The sequence below is a fragment of the Scylla paramamosain genome, chromosome 2 (assembly GCF_035594125.1).
Source record: "Scylla paramamosain isolate STU-SP2022 chromosome 2, ASM3559412v1, whole genome shotgun sequence".
NCBI lineage: Eukaryota > Metazoa > Arthropoda > Malacostraca > Decapoda > Portunidae > Scylla > Scylla paramamosain.
In genome coordinates this window covers 39221502-39243631 of record NC_087152.1, presented here as the reverse complement: position 1 = coordinate 39243631, position 22130 = coordinate 39221502, and the positions used below count along the sequence as shown (strand labels likewise).

Here is a 22130-nt window from a genome sequence, read left to right as displayed (position 1 = left end):
GGACAACAATGTGTCACTTGCATCAACTAACCCTATTTCCTTTTTCTCCGCAGGTGTGACACATGACCTGACCAGCTCGTTACATGTAAGTACACCGAAGTCGTACAGTTTATCTTTGACCTCATTATCTGCCGTGTTTGCCCATTATCAGGCTGGAAGATTGCTGCGTAAGTAGAGTTGCGTCACTTCCTGTGTTTATTAGGATGAATCTTGTTGAATTTCGTTGAGTCACGGATCTGTCACAGCCAGAGCTCAACACTAAATCAAATTATTACGTCCTGATACGAATGTATTGCACACATTTACTGGAACGGACGTGCAGACCTTGAGCAAACATTTCCTTATTCATCCTTTTATAAATAACTGAGATCCTATTTCAGTTTATTCTTTTCTTCTCTCTAAACCCAGCAATTTTTAATAAAGCCTTATGGGAATTTTTTTTTTCTTCTAATACCTTATTAGTATTGTTTTTTCTTATTGTTTTTTCTTCACTGTGTGAAAAGTTACGGTTTTTGTATTTCATAATTGGGTAGATGGCCCACATGTACTTCAGCGAAATGTTATGTTACGTTATTGAGGTTCTGTTGTGCCATCAGGCTTCACTGTGCCCAGCTGTGGTGCCTCAGCCGCCTTCGCCTCGAGCCGTATTACGAGTCAAAGTTATTCCCCAGTGATGCACGATACTTGCCGCCTTCATGAAATACCTGTAACTTCATACACACACACACACACACACACACACACACACACACACACACACACACACACACACACACACACACACACACACACACACACACACACACACACACACACACACACACACACACACACACACACACACACACACACACACACACACGTGTATATGGATGTGTGTATATATTAGTGTAACTTGACGGTAGTTAATAGTTTTGCTTCCGAGAGAGGTATGTTTTGTACCTTGCTTATATTTTATCTTTGTTGCAGTTCATGAGAGAAAAAGCTGATTTTATTTAGTGTTGCATTTTAATTTGCATCACCTTTTGTGTGGAGAGAGGAAATGTAATCTTAACACTGTATCACAACTACACCAGTGAATGCAGCGTCACTCAGTAATTTGAAAGAAAACTCATTTGCACATGTGCACTGTATGTTGAAATATCATAAAGGAGACAGATGGTGATGTGCTCCTAAGCTTAGTAAGTTATGGCTCGAACAAATTAAGGTATTCGTATTTTATGAAGGTTTATGCAGGGAAAATGTGGTAGCTGAGGCTGGAGTCACACAGGCAGCAGTCTGGAACACAAACCATGCGTGAAGAACTACGTGAGGTGATGCTTCTGCGACGTCGACCGAACAATTGAACAGAACAATTAGAGAGATCAGGTCACATAAATTTGAGTGAAGAGAAGAGGCTTTAACTTCACATACCTAACATGTATAAATGGAGAAGTCCCTCATGAATTGTACGGGACGAAGCTAAGATCTTGAGAGGAAAGCATCACGAGTTCAGGCTTGAAAATTTTAGATTCAAGAAAGAGATAGGGAGAAATTGGTTCTCATATAGAGTGGTAGATGAATGGAACGGACTCAGTAATCAGATTATTAGTGCTGAGTCATTAGGAAGCGTTAAAAGATTAGACAAATTTATGAATGGGAACGATAGGTGGAAATGGGTAGGCATGTTTTATACAGGGATTGCCACGTGTAGGTCTGATGGCTTCCTGCAGCTCCCCTTATTTTCTTATGTTCTTATATTCTTACAGCGTTTATTCGAGTATTCCATTAATCAGTTTTTAAAGGACTATGTATGATTTCCTTCCTAATAATTTTGTGTTACCATAATATATGATATAATTATCTACCCAAGCAGTGTTGCAAATAAAAATATGAATAGATGTAAATTTCCAACCAACCGCTTCATCCTCTTGTGTGTGTGTGTGTGTGTGTGTGTGTGTGTGTGTGTGTGTGTGTTTCCGTTATCCTCGTTTCGCTAATGCATATGCACATACTGACTGAGATAAACAAACGGAAATGAAAATGTGAGAGAATTTTCATTTAATGTGCTTACGTAGATGTTTCTGTGTGTGTGTGTGTGTGTGTGTGTGTGTGTGTGTGTGTGTGTGTGTGTGTGTGTGTGTGTGTGTGTGTGTGTGCGAAGTTTTCCTTTAATTAATCTCCCACAGATTTTTTTAACAATCATGTACTCTTTCTCTGCCTCTGTTTCCTCCACGTCATGCTTTCCTTCCTCTCCTGCTCAATGCTTCCTCTGCTGGCCACGACACCAGAACAGGGAGAGAACGGAAAGGAGAGAGAGAGAGAGAGAGAGAGAGAGAGAGAGAGAGAGAGAGAGAGAGAGAGAGAGAGAGAGAGAGAATAACATCATCTTTTTCTTGTTTTTCTTATATTTTTTTCTTTCTCCATTTCTTTTTTTTACTCCTCCTCCTCCTCCTCCTCCTCCTCCTCCTCCTCCTCCTCCTCCTCCTCCTCCTTCTCCTACTCCTCCTTCTCCTTCAGAGAAACAAAAAGAAAGAGAGAGAAAGGAAGTGAAATAAGGACGAGAAAAGGGGCTTTGTACCATCCCACGCGCATACCAGTCCTCTCTCTCTCTCTCTCTCTCTCTCTCTGTTCGTGTTGTTTTTTTGTTTTTTTCTTCCACTTATCTGTCTTATTCGTGGCAACATCCGGCGCGCGAGTTCAGGAGTGCTGTTTCGGATATCCGCTCATCACTCACTCTCTCGGATCGCTCTCTAAACCGTAACACACGTCCGTCTTCCTTCCTTGCCTGCTCGTCACGTCCTTACGTCATCGGGTCTTACGGTCTTTGTATGTGATCTTATCGTGTATTAAATATCGCTTCCCTTTCCACTTTTTTTGTTTTTATTTAGTTCCCAGTTCATTTCCTAACCTTCCTTTGTTTGCGTTTACATTGGTTTGTTGTTGTCGTTATTGTTTTCTGTTAGTTTGTTTGATAATTGGTGTGTTAGTTTGCCCATTAGTTATTTAATTTGTTAATCACATTCTGACTTACTTCGTTGGTTTGTTAGGTTAATAGTTAGTTGGTTGCTTGGTTTGTTTGTTTGTTGGTTGGTTAGTTAGTCGCCGCGCCCCGTCACCTTCCGTTGCCGGGGCGAGGATGGCGAGTGGGTTCACGCCGCAGACCTTTCTCCTTGGCACGTGTCGCTGGTGAGACTCGAGAAAGAACTGTGTGTGTGTGTGTGTGTGTGTGTGTGTGTGTGTGTGTGTGTTTCTTCTTCTTTTTCTTTTATGTAAGAAGGATCTGACCTAAGGCGACAAAACCTGGAAACACACACACACACACACACACACACTAAAGATGGCAGATCCTATGGGTGATTGAAGGCGAATCCAAAATTACGTGAAGTGTATTAAAACCTCCTCACCTATGCTGGGTTTCCTCGATTAATGCCTGATGTGGCCAAAAAATTATTCTACAGTCTCTTTTTTATCTGCCTGTTATCACACCGAACATTACGAGAAGTGGTCATTACAGAATATGAGAAAAACCACCCATTGAATTACATCTTCCCGTTGCTGTATTGTGTTGGTTCTCACGAGTGGTGCAGTTTCCTCCGTGCTGGCCAAGCCCTCCACTCTTGTCTCTCACCGTCCGTCACGTTACATAAACCGGGGCGGGCTTGTTCGATGCACACAGGCGTGTTTTCCATTTGAGGTTTCCTGAAGCCGTGGGAATGTGGAGGCTGAGGAGACGAGGGGCATTCCCGCTGGTGTCCCTGGGGCGGTGCGGCGCTTGGCCCTCACCTGTGTGAACGCCTTGGTGGAAGGGGAGGGAGAGCGCCGAGCTGTTCTGACGTACGCAAATGAGAGCTGTGAATTATATATAGGAAAGTGAAGTGTGTTAGAACTGCATCGTTTTGTACATATTGAGGTTTTCTTTCTTTATTTATTTCTTCGTTCATTCTTTTCTTTTTTCTTTCTTTATTTATTTATTTCCACAACATCTGGGATTTTCAAAGGCTACACAGATGATCACTCGGCTTCTCAAGGCTTCTCTTTTCTTTATATTACATTCATTGTCAAGCTAGAATCACGAGAAATATGAAAACGACCTTGAAAACCACAATAACTTCCACTAGCACCTGTTAGAAGTTATAAATACCTCGAAACGTTTGAAAATGTTGTCCCTGAATGCTCTACATATGACTCACTGGAGTGTGCCACTGCTACTAAGCATACCGATGATAGGAATGCATCGAAAGTACACTACAACAAAAGAAAAAAAGATTATACAGTATCTGATAAGTAACTTCTGCTTAGTAAGAAAAATATTGTATGGATTTTTCAACACTTTAATTTTCCTTGTAAGTAAAAATGAGAAATAATGATAAAGTATTATAATGTTTTTAAGCCTCATAATTTTGTTTTAAGGAATAAGTATAATTAATTAAATATATTGGAGGACTTTTGAATATCACTTTAATAATCACATTTTCATACTGATCCTCGTCACGGAGTAGAAAACTAGATTTGTGACGTCACTGAACTTGCCAGCAGCCACCGACCCCTTCTTGGTATTCTTAGGAGCCCTCGAAGCCTTTCCCTAGCTGCGTCAGGCAACAGGCAGCGGGATCGCCCTCATCACTGATCGGTCTCGCCCAGCAGACCAGTGAGGACAGTGTGGAAAAGTTCCTTTATTCATTTATATATATATGTTTGTTTGTTTATTCATTTTTATTATCATTGTTTATTTATTAATTTATTTACCTTGTTAGTTTTGTTAATATTTTTTATTTGTGTTTATATTATACATGTTTATGTATTATTTTTTTATTATTTTGATCTGTTATTATTACTTTTTTATTTATTTTGATCAATTTTTTATTGATTTATTTATTCATTTAATTTGCTTTATTTTATTGTTTTTTTTTATTTATTAATTTATGTATTATTATCATTATTATTACTATTATTTATCTATTTATTTATTTATTTGTATTTTTTTATCTTGGTGGTGTCCAGAATGCGGACCCGCTGTCCTGATGATAAGGCGCGTCAAGTCAACACCCAGGCGGCCATGAGGGTGTGTGAAGGAAGAAAAGAGACGTGATAGTCTGTGCATCAGTTTTCCCTCCCCTGGTTCCCTTCCTTGCTGTCGTCACATTCCTTCCTTCCGATCATTTTTTCGCTTTCAGATCCTTGTGTAAATCCGGAAATCATTATGAATTATTTTACTTTTACATAACGAATATCACAGTGACTATATATTTTTTTTTCGTCCGTTGTTTATGTTTTGTTGATTGTTTGTTTGACATACCACGGTAACCGTAGTCATTCCTTTTCCTGTTCCTCTCCAGTGCTCTTCCTTCCCTTCACCTTCTCTGCAGAAAGATGTAATTCACACTGCTAAGAAAACGGCGACCCTTAGAAAAATACTATATAGATTAATAAATTGAATACCATGCTACAGAAGAGTAATAGTAAAATCAATATACATAAATACAGAAAAAGTAAAAACATAAGAAAATAAAGGAAGCTACAAGAAGCCACCAGGCCTACACGTGGCAGTCACTCTATGAAACATACCCACTTACTTCCATCTGTCATCCCCATCCATAAATCTGTCTGATCTTTAAAAGCTTCCTAATGACTCAGCACTAACAACCTGATTACCGAATCCGTTCTATTTATCTATCGCTCTAAGAATACAAATAAACTGATGACAAATAGAGAAAGAGAAAAAAAAAAAGCGAAATGACATTGGTGGGTTTTTCTAGTTTCTCACGAGTTCTTCAAACCCTCACCAACCCTTTCCTTTCCCCTCACTTCATCCTAACTCCAGTTTCCGACATGCCTTCACCGCCCGCCCCCCACCAGCACACGTCACTGTCCTACCTCACCCGATACTAATCCCTTCGTTTTCTTTCATTCTTCTCATCTCACCCCTTTCATCACTCTCGCTTGCTCTACGTCCATCACCTCTCCCTAACAGTCACACTTTACTGTTCGATTCTGCCCACCTTCTCTTCTTTTTTTGCCTTATTAATTCCTGATGGGGTCTTGTGCATCCTCTCCCTCCAGGCCCAGCTGTCTCGTGTCTTTCTCTATCCTGTCTTTCTCTATCCCATCTCCCAAAGAAAGCCTTAATAGTTTCCCCTAGTTGGCTCCCCCACGCCACATTCACAGGGTCATCCTCCTCCATACCACAGCACAAATCCGTCCCTGATGTTTCCTTTCACACGCTGGTCTCCTTGCTTTCAGGTTCAGGTTGACGTTGTAAGGAACATGTTTTCATCCAGTTGCTGCGCCCTGATGTTTCTCTTCACTATTGGTCTCCTCTCTTGTACTTTTCTCTTTCTAAATGGATGCAATATTTGTGTAGTCTTTTCAGTGTTTTCCGTTTCAAGCAGTGCTGTGTTTATGTATATCATCTAGGGGAATTCGGTGCCAGGAGATTACAGAGGAAAGTTATGCGAATTTCATTTTTCTGAGGTTTCATTTGTGGAGACATTTACAGCTTGCAGTATTTGAAGACGGAAAATTTGATGTCTCGCTACAACCGGACGTCTGCTGATTTTTGGTCTTCCTTTCCTATATTTGTTTCTCCTCGTTTGTTATCTCAGATTTTTTCAATGATTTTTCCTTCTTGTCTTTTTTTCCTTCTTGTCTTTTTTTTCATTTTTTTGTTTAGTAAAGCGTTTTTTTTTTTTTTTTTACTGTCTAGAGCAGTTTTTTTTCTATTTCGTTGTTTAAAGCGTTTTATTTTTTTATTTTTTTGTACTACTTTTTTCTTTCCTTATCTAAGCTATTTTTTTTTCTTTTGGTTTTATAAATTGAATTCAACATCATTTTCAGGGTTGCTTACTGGCCGTTTAAAAATCAGTGGTGTTATTTCTTTCGTTGTCTAAAAGAATTTTTTTTTATCTATTTTTTTCCATCTTTTCACCGTAAGGTGTTTCCCTTTTCTAAAACGTCGTTTTCCTTATGTTTAATGTTGTTTTTAGTTTTGTTTTCTTTGTTTTCATGCGGCGGTTTCTTTTTTTGCAGTACATTTTTTCTTTCTTTTCCTCAATGTCTAAACCGGTTTTAACATTGTTTTTAGGGACTTACTGGACGCTTAACATCAAGGCGACATTAATTCATCCCTGAAAATGTGAAAGCAAAACATTTATTTGTAGTTTTCGTGCTACATAGCATTGTGAACATGCCTACTCATATGCCAGTGTTGTACGAAAGCTCCCCTTGTAACGTGACGGCTTCAACAACTTACAAATACTGCATGAAACCTTCCCTCACCCTCGCCTGTCACTCTGTCTCTCAGTCTGTCAGTCACTGGGTCCCTCTGTCTGCCTTCAGCCTGGGCAAGTGTCTGCGGCGCGCGTTGGACAGCCAGCGCGTCACCTGCTGCACGGTGAGCCCCGTCAGCCGCACCAGCGCCGCTTTCTGGTCGTCGTCAGGGTAAGGGTAGTGCTGGTGTTCCTTCAGCCACGCCCGCAGCACCTCCCGGGCCTGGAACCATGAACCATAGACACCATCGCGTAAAGGCCTGCATGCAGAAAAACTAACACGATAGACACAATTAAATGTTATGAGGTTCCTCAGACCCGCTTTTCATCACCAAAACCAGCATAGACCCTGTATTCCAAAACACTTTGCTCTCTCACTACGACTATTTTCAAAGGCCACAGAGATGATTAGCCGGGATCTCACGAGTGTTCCTCCTGCTAATAATTTTTTTAATGTCACCAGATTAATAGAAACAAGGGTACCCTTAACCTTTCGAAAGTAGTGATGTGCCGCAGAAGTGTTCCAGAATACATGCTAGAGACCCGTACTCTTAAATGTTGAGGCGTTCTATCTTGACTGCTTCTGTTGACAGGTTGTAATGGGAGTTACTGGGCTCTACAAGATTGTTTTCATGATTCTGATGGTTGTAGGAAATTATCCACGAACACCCAACTAAACATTTGTGGCCTCAGAAAAATGTTCTTATGAAAGGGAGGAGCGCAACATTTGGAGACTACACTTGTCACTAGTCACCCCTTAAAAGTTTTCTACAACCCTTAACGTACACCAGTTTTCTGTTGCAATTAAAGGCCAGAGTTATTTTAACTTTCTTTAAAACCGAGAAGTTCACACCAGATTTATGAACGAGGGCCTGGATTTTTTTACTTTTTTCTCTCTCCTGAAGACTACTTTCGACTTCGCAGAAACTGTTAGTCTGGTTATCAAGAGGTGCTATGCACACTGGTAAAGCATAATCCATAAATCCATCACTGGCATCATGAAACCCCCTTAAAAACATTCAACAACTTCCACTATAGCCTGTTGAGAAATAGTCTATTATGACGTTGAAGTGTTTAAAATTACGATCAGAGATTTTGAGACAGAAATTCACTGCAAAGGTGAGGCGTGGAAGACTCACTTCCCTGCTGTGGTGGGTATTGGGCATCCTGCGGCGGGCGTCTGCAGGATACGGGGCGGTGACTGCGTTGTCGGCAGCAGTGGTGGTGGTAGTGGTGGTGGTGGTGGTGGTGGTGGACACTGTGAGGGTCAGGGTGACACTCAGGGAGGCTGTGCTGCAGACCTGGGGGATGCAGGAGGTGGCGGAGACAGAGTGCAGGGTAGAGGGGGCGGGGTTGGTGTCAGGGATGGGGGAGAGTGGCGCGGGCAAGCTGTCCAGATGGAGGGAGTCCAGGAACGTCTTGTCGTCGCTCTCCGTGTAATGCGCGCCCTCCGCTCTGGTTCTCCCGGTGGTGGTGGTGGTGGTGAGGGTGGTGGTGGTGGTGGTAGGAGCAGTGCAGTCCCCGAGCCAGGCGCGGCGCAGGGGCTTGGAGGAGCGCAGCACGTCCATATAGCGGTCGCGGATCTCCTCCACGCCCCTCCGCTCCCTGCCGACCTTCGCTGCCCTCTCCCTCATCCTCGTCGCCTCCTGCGACGACTTGAATGTCACCTTCTCTGCAGGTTACAGATAGAGATAAATTTTAAAAGCCTAATATTAGTATTTCCCTCACCTCTTTTGGTGCTTTAGTCCCTTCGTGCCTACACGCGCAAACACCAATTTCACTCGGTCCTGAATGACACTATCCAGCAGCTACCGAAGTGTACGAAATGTATCCCACATGACACAATAGCAAGACGAAGAACAAACTGCACCACAGAAAAACAAAAATGTCAAGCCACCCTGCAGCGACCGCCTCACCCAGCAGGGAGTGGTGCGTGTAGGTCACGGCATCCAGCACCACGGCGTCCACGGCAAGGCTCTGCGTGTCCTCACTGAAGTTGAGGGCCACGTGTGGGTTGCTCCTCAGGTACAGGGTCACCATTTCCTCCGTGGTCGATGGCAGGAAGGAGAGGAGGGGCCCTGCAAGGTATGAAAACAGTATGCAGTATTCACCTCAAATAGTAACTGATGTTGGTAACAATGTGTATCGCGTTTCACCACAGGACTGAATTAAAGCTATGTTTTTTTTTTCTACTCTCGCCTCTCCTGACACACTGCAGGCACGGGAAAGCATGTCAGATTCCCACTCCAGACGTCATGTAAAGCATCCCAATAAACGACTTTCTGGCAGCATCGTGAACACGGCAGACCTGTGCTACGGAACTCAGTAGTTAAGTCAAATATGCGAATACTACTGCCTCCCTCCCAATTGTTCACAGCCAAGCCAGAGCCTCCAATCCGCCTCGAGTCACTGACCCAGGTTGAAGGCAGCCTTGTTGAAGTAGTGGTCGATCACCGCCAGGTCGTGCAGCAACGGGTACAGAGGGTGAGACCGGAAGGCGCGGGTGTTGTTGAGCATCACTTCATTAATCATCGCTCTCCGCGGTGAGCACTTCCGTCCATCCGCCTCGCTGCTGTTTCCATCCACATCCGCCGCGTCGAGCTATTCAAAATATATACAATGAAATTAAAGTTATATTCCTTTGGTCGCGATGTGTCATCAGTACGCTGTATTCCAGTTGCTGCTCGGCAGTTTGTTGTTACGGTACCTTTGGTGACCGGCGACCGTCACTCTTGTGGTGGACGGAGGGTGGCTGCCAGTGGGCGGTGGGCGGCTGTTGGTGGGCGGTGGGCGGCTGCCACTGTGGGACAGGTGGCTGCCAGTGAGCGGTGGGCGGCTGCCAGTGGCCGGTGGGCGGCTGCCAGGGGACGGTGGGCGGCTGCCAGGGGACGGTGGTGGGCTGCCAGGGGGCGGGGGGCAGGTGCCAGTTGTATGCTGGTGGCTGCCTGGAGTACCTGCATGCTGGAAGGGATCCAGCGGCCTGATGGGCTGGGGGAGGCGAGTGGTGCTCACCAGGCAGGAGGCAGCGGGCGCCGAGGAAGCACGCAGGGCCAGGCGTGTAGGAGCTGCGATCCGTGAGATACACACCACATTACCAATAATGAGGTGATACAAAATGTTCCGTAGACGTAATGCAATGCCTCACAATATAAGCAGTGATACAAAATGTTCCGTAGACGTAATGCAATGCCTCACAATATAAGCAATGTACACGTACTTGTCCACATTCCTTGCAGCGGCACGGGAGCTGGCGAAGGAAGCGCTAGTGGAGGGAGACCAAAGACACTCACCCCCTTCCCCGGTTCTCCAGGACAGGACTGACGGCGGCGACTGTTCCTCCTGATGCGGAAAAAGGTGCCAGTACATGGCATCACGGATATGTATTGTAAATCATTAATTTAGTACCAGAACAAATACCTCACATTGCTAATCGAATAGAGTAAAAATATATTGCATTTAAATACGTGAATTAATTCATGTTAAGATTAAATCTGCCTGTAGTTCTGGTCACACACTGCGGTGCCTCACGCGTCTACTGAGTGACTCCTGCAGTTCGGGAATCAGTTGTACTTGCGCAATTCTTAATCACAGCATGAATCACCCTCAGTGAAAGAAGTTTCATGCTGATGAAAGTCATAGTTACATACTTCGAACGCAAGAGGATACTGAAAGACAGTGAAGAGCGCAGCACTGCAGCGAGGAAGACATTTCATCCAAGCTGCTTCCAATGTCTCAAACACACACGCTTGTACTCGCCTCACATCCCACCAGCCACAGCGTCTTCCTCGCCACAAGGGTGGTACGTCAGTTTCACGTGAATATATAAAAAAAAAAAATAAAAAAAAAACAGCAATTGGGAGCGACGCAATTCAAAGGTTAGTGGCCCTCCAGGCAAGATAGTCACCCGTGACGAACCAAACCTGTGGAGCTTCTGGTTCGCGCGGCGCACGATTCGGTGAGATTTTGTTACTGTGACCGTCTCCGCGAAGATTATTACTACAATGAACTGCCAGGTCCTTTTCAAAAATAAAGTTACTGTGCTTAGCTAGGAGGAAAGGAAGGGTCAATCTGGAACACAAGGTGAGCACAAGAAGGGACACGATGCGAAGGGCTGCAAGTAAGGAGAATTGGTACAAGGTCGCCATCATGGGTAAGGAAGCTCACAGGAGAATCAGAAAACAGGACGATATTTTTTTTAGTATTTACATTTTTGGCTCAAAAAGCCTCTAGCGTGCAACACCATCTGTTCCCACGACCCACCTTAAAACCGAGGCGATGGTCATGCGTTGTGGCGGCGGCGGCACCAGCATGGGAGGCGGGCTGCCTGGTGTGGGACCTGAAGTCGAGGAGCGCGTCCAGCGATGTGTTCCGATACCTGTGCGGGAAGTCCTCGTGTGTAGCACCAGACCATACACGATATCATGTTTTGCCACGCCCTGCGCTGAGCCGCGCAGTACCTGAGGGAGGAAGCGAGGAGCGGCGAGGCGGGGAACTCCCCGTGCTGCAGCAGCATCTCGTCCAGGGCATCGGAAAAGCCTAGAGAGACAGGCTGATCTGGGTCTCTGTCCTCACCTTGCTGTGTCCTCAAAACTCTCTCCTTACATGTCCTCACTGCAGTCTGGAAATACGCCTCTTGTTATATGTAATGCGAGGAGTCTTGCATGACTAACCACAGACACTGTACTCACATAATGGCAGTAGGACGAGGCTCAACCATTCCTGTAACCTGGTATTGTGTGACGTTATTCATTTATTGAATGGATTAATTTCATTCATTTATTGAATAGATTAATAAGTGTCTTTAACATCCTTTTACTACAATGAGCTATTACAAACAATAGAACCTAGTTTCTGGAAAAATTTAGGGATACTTTCCCTATTAAAAACTAACCATACGTGTGTCATTTGGCTATCGTTTCTTACCGGAATACTGCTGAAACTAAACGAGGATTGAGCCTCTACGTCTGATCCCCATTACCCCAGGAGAACTTTTGCACGCGCGCACACACACACACACGCTCCTCGTTCAGTCTTAAGGCCCCACATGACTCCCGCATGGTAAAATTTTAAAACAACTATCGCTGTGAATCCGAAACCTATTCTTTCCCTCTCCCTCAGCATCAGTTACACAGCTCTATCATTCACCTGCTCCCTTGTCCAAACGCGCACTTCCAATCCATCTACTCTCGACTCTAATGGCTCACCGCACCTTTACTTGCTGCCAGAGGTGCCGCCAACCCACCTCAGATGCAACATCACCTCAGGGAAAGCTAGAGCGGTGCGTTACCACTTAAAAGTTACTACGAGCAGTTTTGATGTGTAAGGGAAACTAGGGAGAAGAGTTTTTTTTTTTTTTTTTTTTTTACTTCCCGAGTGATTTCGCCGTGTAAGCTTCCACAGGAGAACTGACCTCTTGAACTAATGTCCCTGTCCTGTCAGACAATACTGTTTTAAACAAATGAATGAATGAATAAGAACATGTCGTGTCATGTCTACAAGTACGAGCAGTGTGAAATTTTTACCTCACCATCGTTGCTGCCAACATCGTCTCTACTTTCGTCACCTTCGTCCTTGCTTTCGCCTTCATCATCCTTGGTGTCGCCTTCATCGTCCTTGCTGTCACTATCATCGTCACTTTCTTCATTATCGTCATCCTCATCGTTGTCCTTGCCCTCGCCGCTGTGGTCGCCATCCTCGTCGTTAGTATCCTCCTCAGCTTCTGTCATCACCACAACCAGGGCGTTTTCGTCGTTCTCGTCGTCATCCTCATCCTGCATTGATTCCTCTGTGGGTGGAAAACAGCCTTGTTACGGGACTGCTAACACCATGGCTCGGCAATGTACCGCGGCAGAAAGCTTCACCACTGTTGTGTGTACGCTACTACCTTGCCTTCCATACACCATATTCCTAAACGTTTCGGCATTTTATCTTAACTTGGTTCGAACAGATTACTGGAAGTTACTGGGGTTTTTTAATGATGTTCTTAGGATTCTGGTTGTAATCTAACGACAATCATCATTAATGGAGGAAAAAACACCTAGGAGAATTTCACTAGTTACTGTATCTTTGTGGCCGTTGAAAATAGTCCTTGTGGGGAACACTTATTAAGAATAGGGGCCAAGGTCACGAAATCCTTAGGGGCAGTAATCAGGTTAGGACAAAAGTAACGAGATCAACCTTAGTAAAGTGAAATTAAAAGATGGATTAGAAGAAACTGATAGATGACTGGAATAGACCCAGTAATCAGGTTGTTAGTGACCAGTCTATAGGGGGCTTCAAAAGATTAGACTAGGAATGTTAGGTGGATACAGATAAGCATGTGTTATACAGGAAGTGCCACGTGTGGGTTTGATTGCCTCTTGCAGCTCCCTTTATTTTCTCTCATTTATTCTATAGTACATCTACTTCCATATTTTTATCATTATTTCCTTTCCTACCTTCCATCACATTCCTCTCTGCTTCACCACTGCACCTGTTCTCACCTGCACACGCTGTTGAGGAGTCCGCCATGCTAACGCCGCTTTTTAGGTCTTGGCAGTCCTCCAGGGAATCGGTGCTTATGTCTGCCTCGCTCATGTCACGTAGATGGTCAGGGATGGCATAGCAGCGCAGACTTGCACACACACTCAGGCACCTGCTCCTCCAGTATTCCTTTGGCCGCGGTTACGGACTCAGTATAACTGTTAACGCAGCCGCTGTCAGTTTTGTCGAAGAAAGGGGCTCAGTTGCTACTCCTGATGGCGCCACCTTCAGCCTACCACGCTCACTCCGTCACGACAACTGTATGCGTCTTCCTTGTGCGGCTTAAAGAAGCATATTACTCTCTTAAGCTTCCTTGGTGCGGCCCAGCAAGAGCATTCAAGCCAAGACGAAGCAGCGAATCACTTGAATGACACCCTTGATGCTCCTCTCAAAGATTCAGTTCAGGACCAAAACTTGCTCACTGTTCTAAACTCTCACTTTGAAGCCTTGTTGATGGTTCCGAGAAAGCCTCCCACTGCATGGTTATGGTACATGTTAAAATTAGCCTTCTATGTGCCCTGGGCAGCTAGAATAAGGCAGTAAGTGAGACTCAATCCAGACAGCCCAGTGTTTATGATTCATGCTGGTTTGTCATACTGGACACTTAGACGCTCAGTGAAGGAGGGATCTTCAAGAGAGTTTGCCAAGGTTTCAAATCAGAAAAAAAAAGGAAAATAACTTTTTATTCCTTTACAACACACACACACACACACACAGACAGAGCGAGTGTTCGATTAAATACAAATTAGTTACCCTCAAAATAATAACGTTTTCTCACGACGCATTGGATGAATAATATCAGGGCAGACTATAACATTCTGTATTATCTCTGTCGGTGAAACGTGGATGCCGCAGCGACTCTGTCCTTTACCAATGCCAATGCAAACAAGGTGCCGTGGTGCAAGCACGAGTCAACAACAATTTCCGGCGCTGAGTGTCAGTGTGCTTCCTCCTCTCCCTCGTCCCACGGTCTGTTTACACTGTTAATAATGTAGAAATCTTAATCTGTCACTAGAATCGTAAAAACACTATTAGAAACGCGCTACTTCAACTAGTCTTTTCAAAGTAGTGGAGGTGCACTGCAGAAGCGGCCTCCTTCCTTCACCCTCCGTCACCATCCCACTAACGAGAACCATGACTTGATGCGGTTCAGAGCGGAGGAAACAGGCAGGGTCTTCCTCTCGTAGAGCCAGATGCCGCACAGCAGGACCAGCAGGGAGAGGAGGAAGAGGCCACTGAGGGTGAAGTGGTGGGGAAAGAGGGCAGCAGTCAGCAGGGCCAGTAACACGTTGTTCAGCGCGGCAAGATAGTCCTGCAGGATTATAGTTCATTCATTTACCTTAGATGTGGAAGTGGATGGAAGGAGGAGACGAGGCAGGCCGAAGAAGAGATGGAAGGACTGCGCAGATGATTTGAGAGAGAGGGGGGGCGGGGTGGCGTGGAGAAGGAGAATTAAACATTTCATTAATTTTCCTTAAATATGGAAGAAAATGATTGATATGGAAGTGGGTGAAAGAGAAAGACGAGGCAAGCCGAGGAAGACAGAGCGGAACGATAGTCGGGGTAAAGTCTTTGCCAAACCACCATGCGGATCTAACTCACTGTAAAGCAGCGATTTCGGATGAAGACGTACTAATGATGTAAATCTGTCAAAGAAGAAATGAGCTCGATAAAGTTTTCCCAGAACCACAACACTGTTCAGACCGCTAAGAAGCAGCGACGCAGCATCAGCCGCCCACCAAACCATCAGGTCTAACTCCAGGAACAAAAACTTATGTCACTTTGCTCTGAGAGAAGTGGCGAAGTGATTCGGCAAGATATGGCACAATAGACTCAAACTGAGGCTCGTCACAGACAGCTGCCTTACCGAGACTAAGATCACAGACCACACAAACAAACACAAACACCAACACAAAAAAAACATGCATCTTTTCTTGTATTTCTGTGCACTACTAATCCGAGTGGTGGCACGGAATTGTAGAAAGCTGAATACGAAATATAATGAAATTAAACTCGTCTTCAGCTACGAATCCTTGGCACATACTGACAGCAGCAGCTCCGAGGACTAACATGCCTCAGCATGCTTAAGGAAGCCAGCAATTTACTCGCTCATTACTGAAGAGAGAGGAAGAAAAAGAGATGGGGTAAAAATGGGGAGAGGGAACTCGTGAAAGTTAAAAAATTTGAGGAAAGTATGAAGCAAACATTACTTTCACACAGCCAGCAGAGAGAGAGAGAGAGAGAGAGAGAGAGAGAGAGAGAGAGAGAGAGAGAGAGAGAGAAGGGGGTGGAGTGGGGAAGGTGTTATGAGGCATGTTACGCGACTGGTTTCGCTAAGAGTTCTGTGAAGAAGTCATGAGCGAAACAGTGAGGAATAATCATTAGTTGGTCACTGTCTTTAGGAAATCATTTGATTCATGAGAGGTGCGCTGATGTGGACGCAAGTGAATGCAGTTCCCGTCATTAAGAGAGGAGATAAAGTATTTATGTTGAACTACCGGCCAGTCAGCCTGACTTCAATTATACATAAAAATAACGGAGTCAGTGATTTTATTTATATGTGGTGCCATTATTAAGACTAAACTCAGAAAGATCAAATTTTTCGGAAGATCTCAGGCTAAAGTATTCCACTTCAATTTGATTCAGAGGAGGCGGCGGGTCTCCTGATCAGGAAAATTAGCGGTGAGCGGCGCAGAACGAAGATAACTATGCAGGTACCTAGGTGAGTAATAGACTCTAATTACACTCAGCCCTCGACACAATATATTAATATAAAACTCAGTGTCAGTCTTTTCTGTGACTTTCTTCCTTAAGTAACAATAAATAATAAACAAGAAAAACAAAACAATGCAAGACTAAAGTGGCCGTTCTTTGCCTGTTATACTGTCTTCCTTGCGTAACAATAAATAATAAAAAACAAAATACAAAACTACGTAACTCAGCCTTCAGTCCTGACGGCAAGGCGTGCACAGAAAGATTACACAGTAAATCGCTGCGGGAAGCTCACCTTGACAATAGTGTCCAGGCTCCTGATGATGACGGGGACACACAGGCCAGACACCGCCGAGGACACCACGGCCAGCACGCAGCACCACGTGGACGGGGACTGCCCGGAAGGGGACGGAACGCATTGTGTGAAGGGAAGTACAGAGCACTGGTGATGAGAGACAGACAGGCAGATAAACACACACACACACACACACACACACATACACACACACACACCTGCAGGTTAAAGCGGGAGAGGGCCAGGGGCGGAGCCTGCAGGGCCAGGCCAATGGCGGCCATGAAGCCACTCCAGCAGTACAGCCACGTCTGCTGCTCACAGAAGCTCCGGGAGTCGTTCTTAAGCAGGAGCTGAAGAAGAAAGACGGAGGGAGGACGAGCTATGCACGCTGAAACCTTGCCTGTGTACCTCAGCCTCACCATCTCCTGATTCCTGATTCCCACTTCATGCCCCTTCTCACAACTCACCTCAATGACGATGGAGGCCATGGTAGATAGGAAGGCCGCTGTCTGAGAGGCCATGAGGGTAGAAGGGAGAAGGGCGGGGCGACCTTCTTCTAGCTCACTTGCATGAGCCAGTGGCAGGCTGGCCACCACCAGGAGGCAGCCCGTCATCTGGCCCCAGGACACATCCCGCCCGAACACAACCTGACGGGACGCACAGCTGAGAGAACTGAAGCCCCTGCACAAATTACGGAATAGCTGGAATGATGAAATATTTAATGAGAGAGAGAGAGAGAGAGAGAGAGAGAGAGAGAGAGAGAGAGACTCACGTGGTAGACACCAACAGCGTAGAAGGTCCTGGTCTGGATAAGCATGAGCCAGAGGGGCGGGGCAGTGCTTCTGAGCGCCAGCAGGTACAGCACGTTGGTGACCAGGTAGCAGGTGGCAGGAACCCCGAACCTAAAGGAGGGCGTCCACTCACTCATCCGGGACCCGCTCACCTGCGTCACACGAGAGTCCTAACCATAGGCACCTTCAGTAGTACACTCTCGTGAAAAATGAACTCCACAGATCCCCTCCCCCCCCCCAAGTCATCAACAATACCACCCCACTACTACCACCACCATCACCACTAACACTCCCCTCACTCACCACGGACGCCACATCCATTCACAGCCGCCTTCCACAACCACTCACCCAATATCTCGCAGCAGTCACTCACCGAGACATTCATGGTAATCCTCCACCACAGACCACTGCCGTGGACTCACCGCAGCCACTCACCACAGCCCAACACAGCACTAGCACCAGTTTGGTCAGCTCAGTAAGCAGCACCAGCAGCACCGGGGGCAGGGGGGAGGCACCGTCGCCAGTCTGCGTCGCCGCATAGTTACTCAGCTGCTTCACCATCTGTGGGCGAGGCGGGTGGGCGGAGGAATAGAAGAGTGTTGAGCAGGTGTGGTAAAGCAAGGAAGCTAGAGAGAGTTGAGTTTTGAGCTTCCTTGGGGTAAAAATCACGTGTTTATTTCACTGTTCACTGTGTTCCTTAACTAGCCGTGGTCCACAGTTTACCGTTGTACTGGACAAGAAGAAAATCTGAGAAAGTGTATGAAAAGAACATATACCGGCTCTTCTGTTGGTCTATAACGAGAGTATCTTAATGTATTTACCACTATTATAAGCCCTCCATCATAACTTGTTTGCATGTACAAGAGGTGATATTTTAAATTCGGCGCCATGTCCCCCGCTGGACATTCCCAACTGGCCACCAGAGGGCGCATGTGCTAGGCAGCGCCGTCAGCCAGTCTAGCTTGACGAGTGCCCGTAGACACACACATCATATTTGTTTTCATTCAAAGTTGAAATCTAGTAAAGTATTAGGTGCGATAAGTCTAGAAATGTATCTAGAATATACGGCCTTAGTCGACTTTGTCTCCACGAGACAAGAAGGACGCAGGCTGCTACTCAAGGTATGTTGCGTGCAGGTGACCGTGCTGCTTCAAGCTTGTGTGTTACGCTGGTGTGTCGAGACCTTAGGTTCAGGACAGTGGGGTCCAATACACCATCATGAGGGCAGGTATGTTTGTGTGTTGTTTTCATCTTCAGTGTGTCGTGATGACGTTTTCTTTTCTTTCGAATTCTATATTGTTTGCCTACTTATGAAAATATTTAATGCGATATATATATATACATATATATATATATATATATATATATATATATATATATATATATATATATATATATATATATATATATATATATATATATATATATATATATATATATATATATATATATATATATATATATATATATATATATATATATAATACAGTATTATCGTCAATTCCCATATTTCCAGTGGCAGACAGCGGCGAGGCGGAACAAGCTGTTTTGCTGTGCGTCATTTGTTTCCTGGGTAACTTACTTTTATTCAATTCATTTTGTGTAAGCAATTGTGTAAATGTCTTACAAGGTTGTCTACTGTTACATATAACATAAGATAAACCAAATGAGTAGTTTCCGTCAGTGAGATCCCACCACAACCCTAGCCAGTTCTGGGACACGGCCTGCCACGACGCGTTGTCTTTGGTCACCTGGGACAGCCACTGTGCTGGGTAACTACCCTAGAGACACCAATATCCACTTCAGAGTCTCTAGAAAAAGTGCAGTATTAGTCTGCTGCTCTGTGGTTTCACTTTGTGGCGCTGAACTTATCAGGGCACACAAAGCTGCAGCAAACATAACGGGTGAGATCACTGAGCCGCAGTCTGCAGCCAAGGCCAGGGGCAAGGTGCTGCAGGCGTCATTCCTCCGACGGGAACATCACCTACCTTGTCAAATTGGTGTCAGGATCCACACTGTATTCCAGCCACCCACGCTGGCACGGAACACGCTTACCATTTCATCGCCTCAGCTTCAGTGTATATAATTCAATACTACGGCATGAAGTGAGCACTTGCCCCTGACCTGTGCGAGTGACAAATATTTACAGGTGTTATTGACTTGGGAGCATTGACCTTGCTTCATCCTCACACTCTTACCTCCGTCAGCAGGTAGGACAAGATGAGCGTCCACGACCGCCGTAGGTCAGACTTCCTGTCCAGGGAAACGTTCTGTAATGTCAAGGTGGTGTCAGGAGTGGTGGTGGTGGTGGTGGTGGGTGCTAGGGGAAGCTCCTGAGCAGCACCGTGACAGGTGTCTGTTTCTGCATTTTTCTCCTGCACCACTGTTGTCATGGTTTTTTCATTCGTATCACTTTTCGTTACTTTCTATTTCACGTTGCATTCACCACCGCAGTTAGCCGTTCACACAGCACCACCCTCAATGACTCGTGCTCTGCTCTGCCCCGCCTCTCCGCTTCCTTGCCGCTGTGTGAGCCACGTCGGCCCGGGAAATTTACACAGTGTTTTCCTGATGAGAGAGAGGAGCGCTGCCTACACCTTGCCAAACTCCAAGTGGCTTTCGTGGCGCTTGCTATTATCCCCCACGGATCACAACCTTCCAACACACACACACACACACACATACACACACACACACACACAGACACACACACACACACACACACACACACACACACACACACACACACACACACACACGTACGTGTCAGTAAGTAAAGTTCATGCTCGCCGCTGACAAGAAAACATTCACATACACTGTGTGTGTGTGTGTGTGTGTGTGTGTGTGTGTGTGTGTGTGTGTGTACTTTATATGTATTGTTGAATGTGATCGTTAATTCAGTCTTTTGGATTTTCTTTAGAATATTTTTATCCAAAATATTTTTTCTTTTAATATATATATTTTTTTTTATTCTTCACTAAGGCAAACCTTATTAAAAAATTCAAGATGATATAAGAAAGAGAATATTCTAAAGAAAATGCAAAATGCTAAATTGGGAATCACATTATTTATAATATATATATATATATATATATATATATATATATATATATATATATATATATATATATATATATATATATATATATATATATATATATATATATATATATATATATATATATATATATATATATATATATATATATATGCACACACACGCACACATGCTATGCGCACCTGGACAACCGTCACTTACTTTTACCATTTGTTATCCTTCACTCAACACAGACACACACACACACACACACACACACACACACACACTATGTACACCTGTGCAACCGTCACTTACTAGTAGCACTTGTTCACTATGCAACACGATTGTTTTCTTTGACAAGCAAGTGTTATTTTCCAACTCTTTTCATTGCAAAACAATAGAAAATCCATCATTCCTATCAAACTTTGCTTTTGTGGCTTTTAGAATGATTTTTTGTCCCAAAATAGCTAAATTTCACCATTTTTCCAGATGCTGTCACAGAGAACTTTGCTCTTGTCTTGATGAATTGACCACATATGTAGCAGAATGCATCTGGAGAATGACTGCAGCCTCTTGATGCCATGTCACCTCTTGTGATGTGTGTTCTCAGGCAGCCAAAGCAGAACTGATTGGTGGTCTGGAAGCCCCTACTTTTATATTGTGAAGCAGTACTTTAGAATATTCTTAGTCTTTCTAGAATGTGTTCCAGAATGTTGTCAATCTTTCAACAATATTCTTGAACCTACTTTAGAATATTCTGAATCATTCTCGAAAATTCTTGTAGATTCTAGAAAATTCTTGATACTTCTACATATTTTTATTGTATTCTAGAAAGTTCTAGAATATTCTGGAAATGTTTACATTGAATTGAATCTTCTAAAATGCTCTAGAAATTTCTAAAAGTGTCTGATAGAACATACTGGAAGATTTGAGAAGATTTTTGAAATGTTTGTAAATTTTTCTAAATATGAGAAATTTCTTGCTAGATCTGGTCAATTCAAGAATGATATTAATAAAATTAAAAATCCTTAGAACACTTTATATTCTTTCTTTCATCGTTTTAACTTACCTGCAACATTCCAAAAGCAATTAGATAAGCAATTAAGATTTTGCAAAGGTCTTTACCTGACATGAAAACTAATAGTAACCCATACTATGATGAAATAAAACAACAATGCAAATTCATCGTTCTAACCACAAAAGCAAAGTTTTAGGATCAAGTTTTTTTTTTTACTTTGCTTAGATGAAAATAACTGGAAAATTATGGTTTGGGGCCAAGGACAAGACAAAAGTAAAGTTTTGTTACATAGTGATAATCCTTCACTCAACACACACACACACACACACACACACACACACACACACACACACACACACACACAGGTGTGTAATAATTCGACTGCCACACTCCTTCCTGATCAAGAAAATAGTCGCGTGCGCACGGCATGTGTGTGTGTGTGTGTGTGTGTGTGTGTGTGTGTGTTGTGGGGGTGAAGGGGAGGCAAAGTACAGCAGCATTGCCT

At 44.2% G+C, this 22130-nt stretch overlaps 2 protein-coding genes and 1 long non-coding RNA gene across 6 annotated transcripts in view; 1 reads left to right on the top strand and 2 right to left on the bottom strand.

The window, feature by feature from the left end:
• The window catches only part of LOC135114912 (uncharacterized), a 221033-nt gene that overhangs the window by 189557 nt on the left and 9346 nt on the right, over positions 1 to 22130 (top strand). The window contains exon 5 of the long non-coding RNA XR_010275712.1: positions 54 to 85. This is a non-coding gene — a long non-coding RNA (uncharacterized LOC135114912). The remainder of the gene's footprint in view (positions 1 to 53; positions 86 to 22130) is intronic.
• Positions 5083 to 14092, bottom strand: LOC135114893 (uncharacterized). Of its 2 annotated transcripts, none has more exons than XM_064031125.1 (11): positions 13730 to 14092; positions 12770 to 13032; positions 11705 to 11865; positions 11508 to 11622; positions 10465 to 10586; positions 9955 to 10312; positions 9662 to 9848; positions 9164 to 9325; positions 8387 to 8919; positions 7258 to 7470; positions 5083 to 5342 (listed from the first exon to the last, which is right to left on the bottom strand). In XM_064031125.1, the coding sequence occupies exons 1-10, from the start codon at positions 13821 to 13823 to the stop codon at positions 7291 to 7293; spliced, it is 2175 nt and encodes a 724-aa protein (XP_063887195.1). In that variant the 5' UTR covers positions 13824 to 14092; the 3' UTR covers positions 5083 to 5342; positions 7258 to 7290. The 2 variants fall into 2 exon arrangements, with proteins under 2 accessions (XP_063887195.1, XP_063887185.1); XM_064031115.1 differs by lacking the exon at positions 5083 to 5342 and adding an exon at positions 5573 to 7106.
• LOC135114902 (uncharacterized) lies at positions 14436 to 20274 on the bottom strand. Of its 3 annotated transcripts, XM_064031161.1 has the most exons (7): positions 19766 to 20265; positions 18003 to 18128; positions 17549 to 17719; positions 17244 to 17423; positions 16995 to 17126; positions 16777 to 16875; positions 14436 to 15081 (listed from the first exon to the last, which is right to left on the bottom strand). In XM_064031161.1, the coding sequence occupies exons 1-7, from the start codon at positions 19958 to 19960 to the stop codon at positions 14881 to 14883; spliced, it is 1104 nt and encodes a 367-aa protein (XP_063887231.1). In that variant the 5' UTR covers positions 19961 to 20265; the 3' UTR covers positions 14436 to 14880. The 3 variants fall into 3 exon arrangements, with proteins under 3 accessions (XP_063887231.1, XP_063887223.1, XP_063887236.1); XM_064031153.1 differs by having other exon boundaries at positions 16995 to 17423; positions 19766 to 20274; XM_064031166.1 differs by having other exon boundaries at positions 16995 to 17423; positions 17941 to 18128; positions 19766 to 19788.

Bases quoted from the DNA above. Each gene is read 5' to 3' on its own strand.
- LOC135114902 (XM_064031153.1), bottom strand. From the start codon at position 19,960: ATGACAACAGTGGTGCAGGAGAAAAATGCAGAAACAGACACCTGTCAC. The intron at 18,129-19,765 runs GTAAGAGTGTGA...CCTCGCCCACAG, and splicing joins TGTCCTACCTGCTGACGGAG to ATGGTGAAGCAGCTGAGTAA. The intron at 15,082-16,776 runs GTGAGCTTCCCG...ATAATCCTGCAG, and splicing joins GCCTGGACACTATTGTCAAG to GACTATCTTGCCGCGCTGAA.
- LOC135114893 (XM_064031125.1), bottom strand. From the start codon at position 13,823: ATGAGCGAGGCAGACATAAGCACCGATTCCCTGGAGGACTGCCAAGAC. The intron at 11,866-12,769 runs GTAAAAATTTCA...GCGTATTTCCAG, and splicing joins TTGGCAGCAACGATGGTGAG to ACTGCAGTGAGGACATGTAA. The intron at 11,623-11,704 runs GTACTGCGCGGC...CTTCCCGCACAG, and splicing joins CTCCTCGCTTCCTCCCTCAG to GTATCGGAACACATCGCTGG.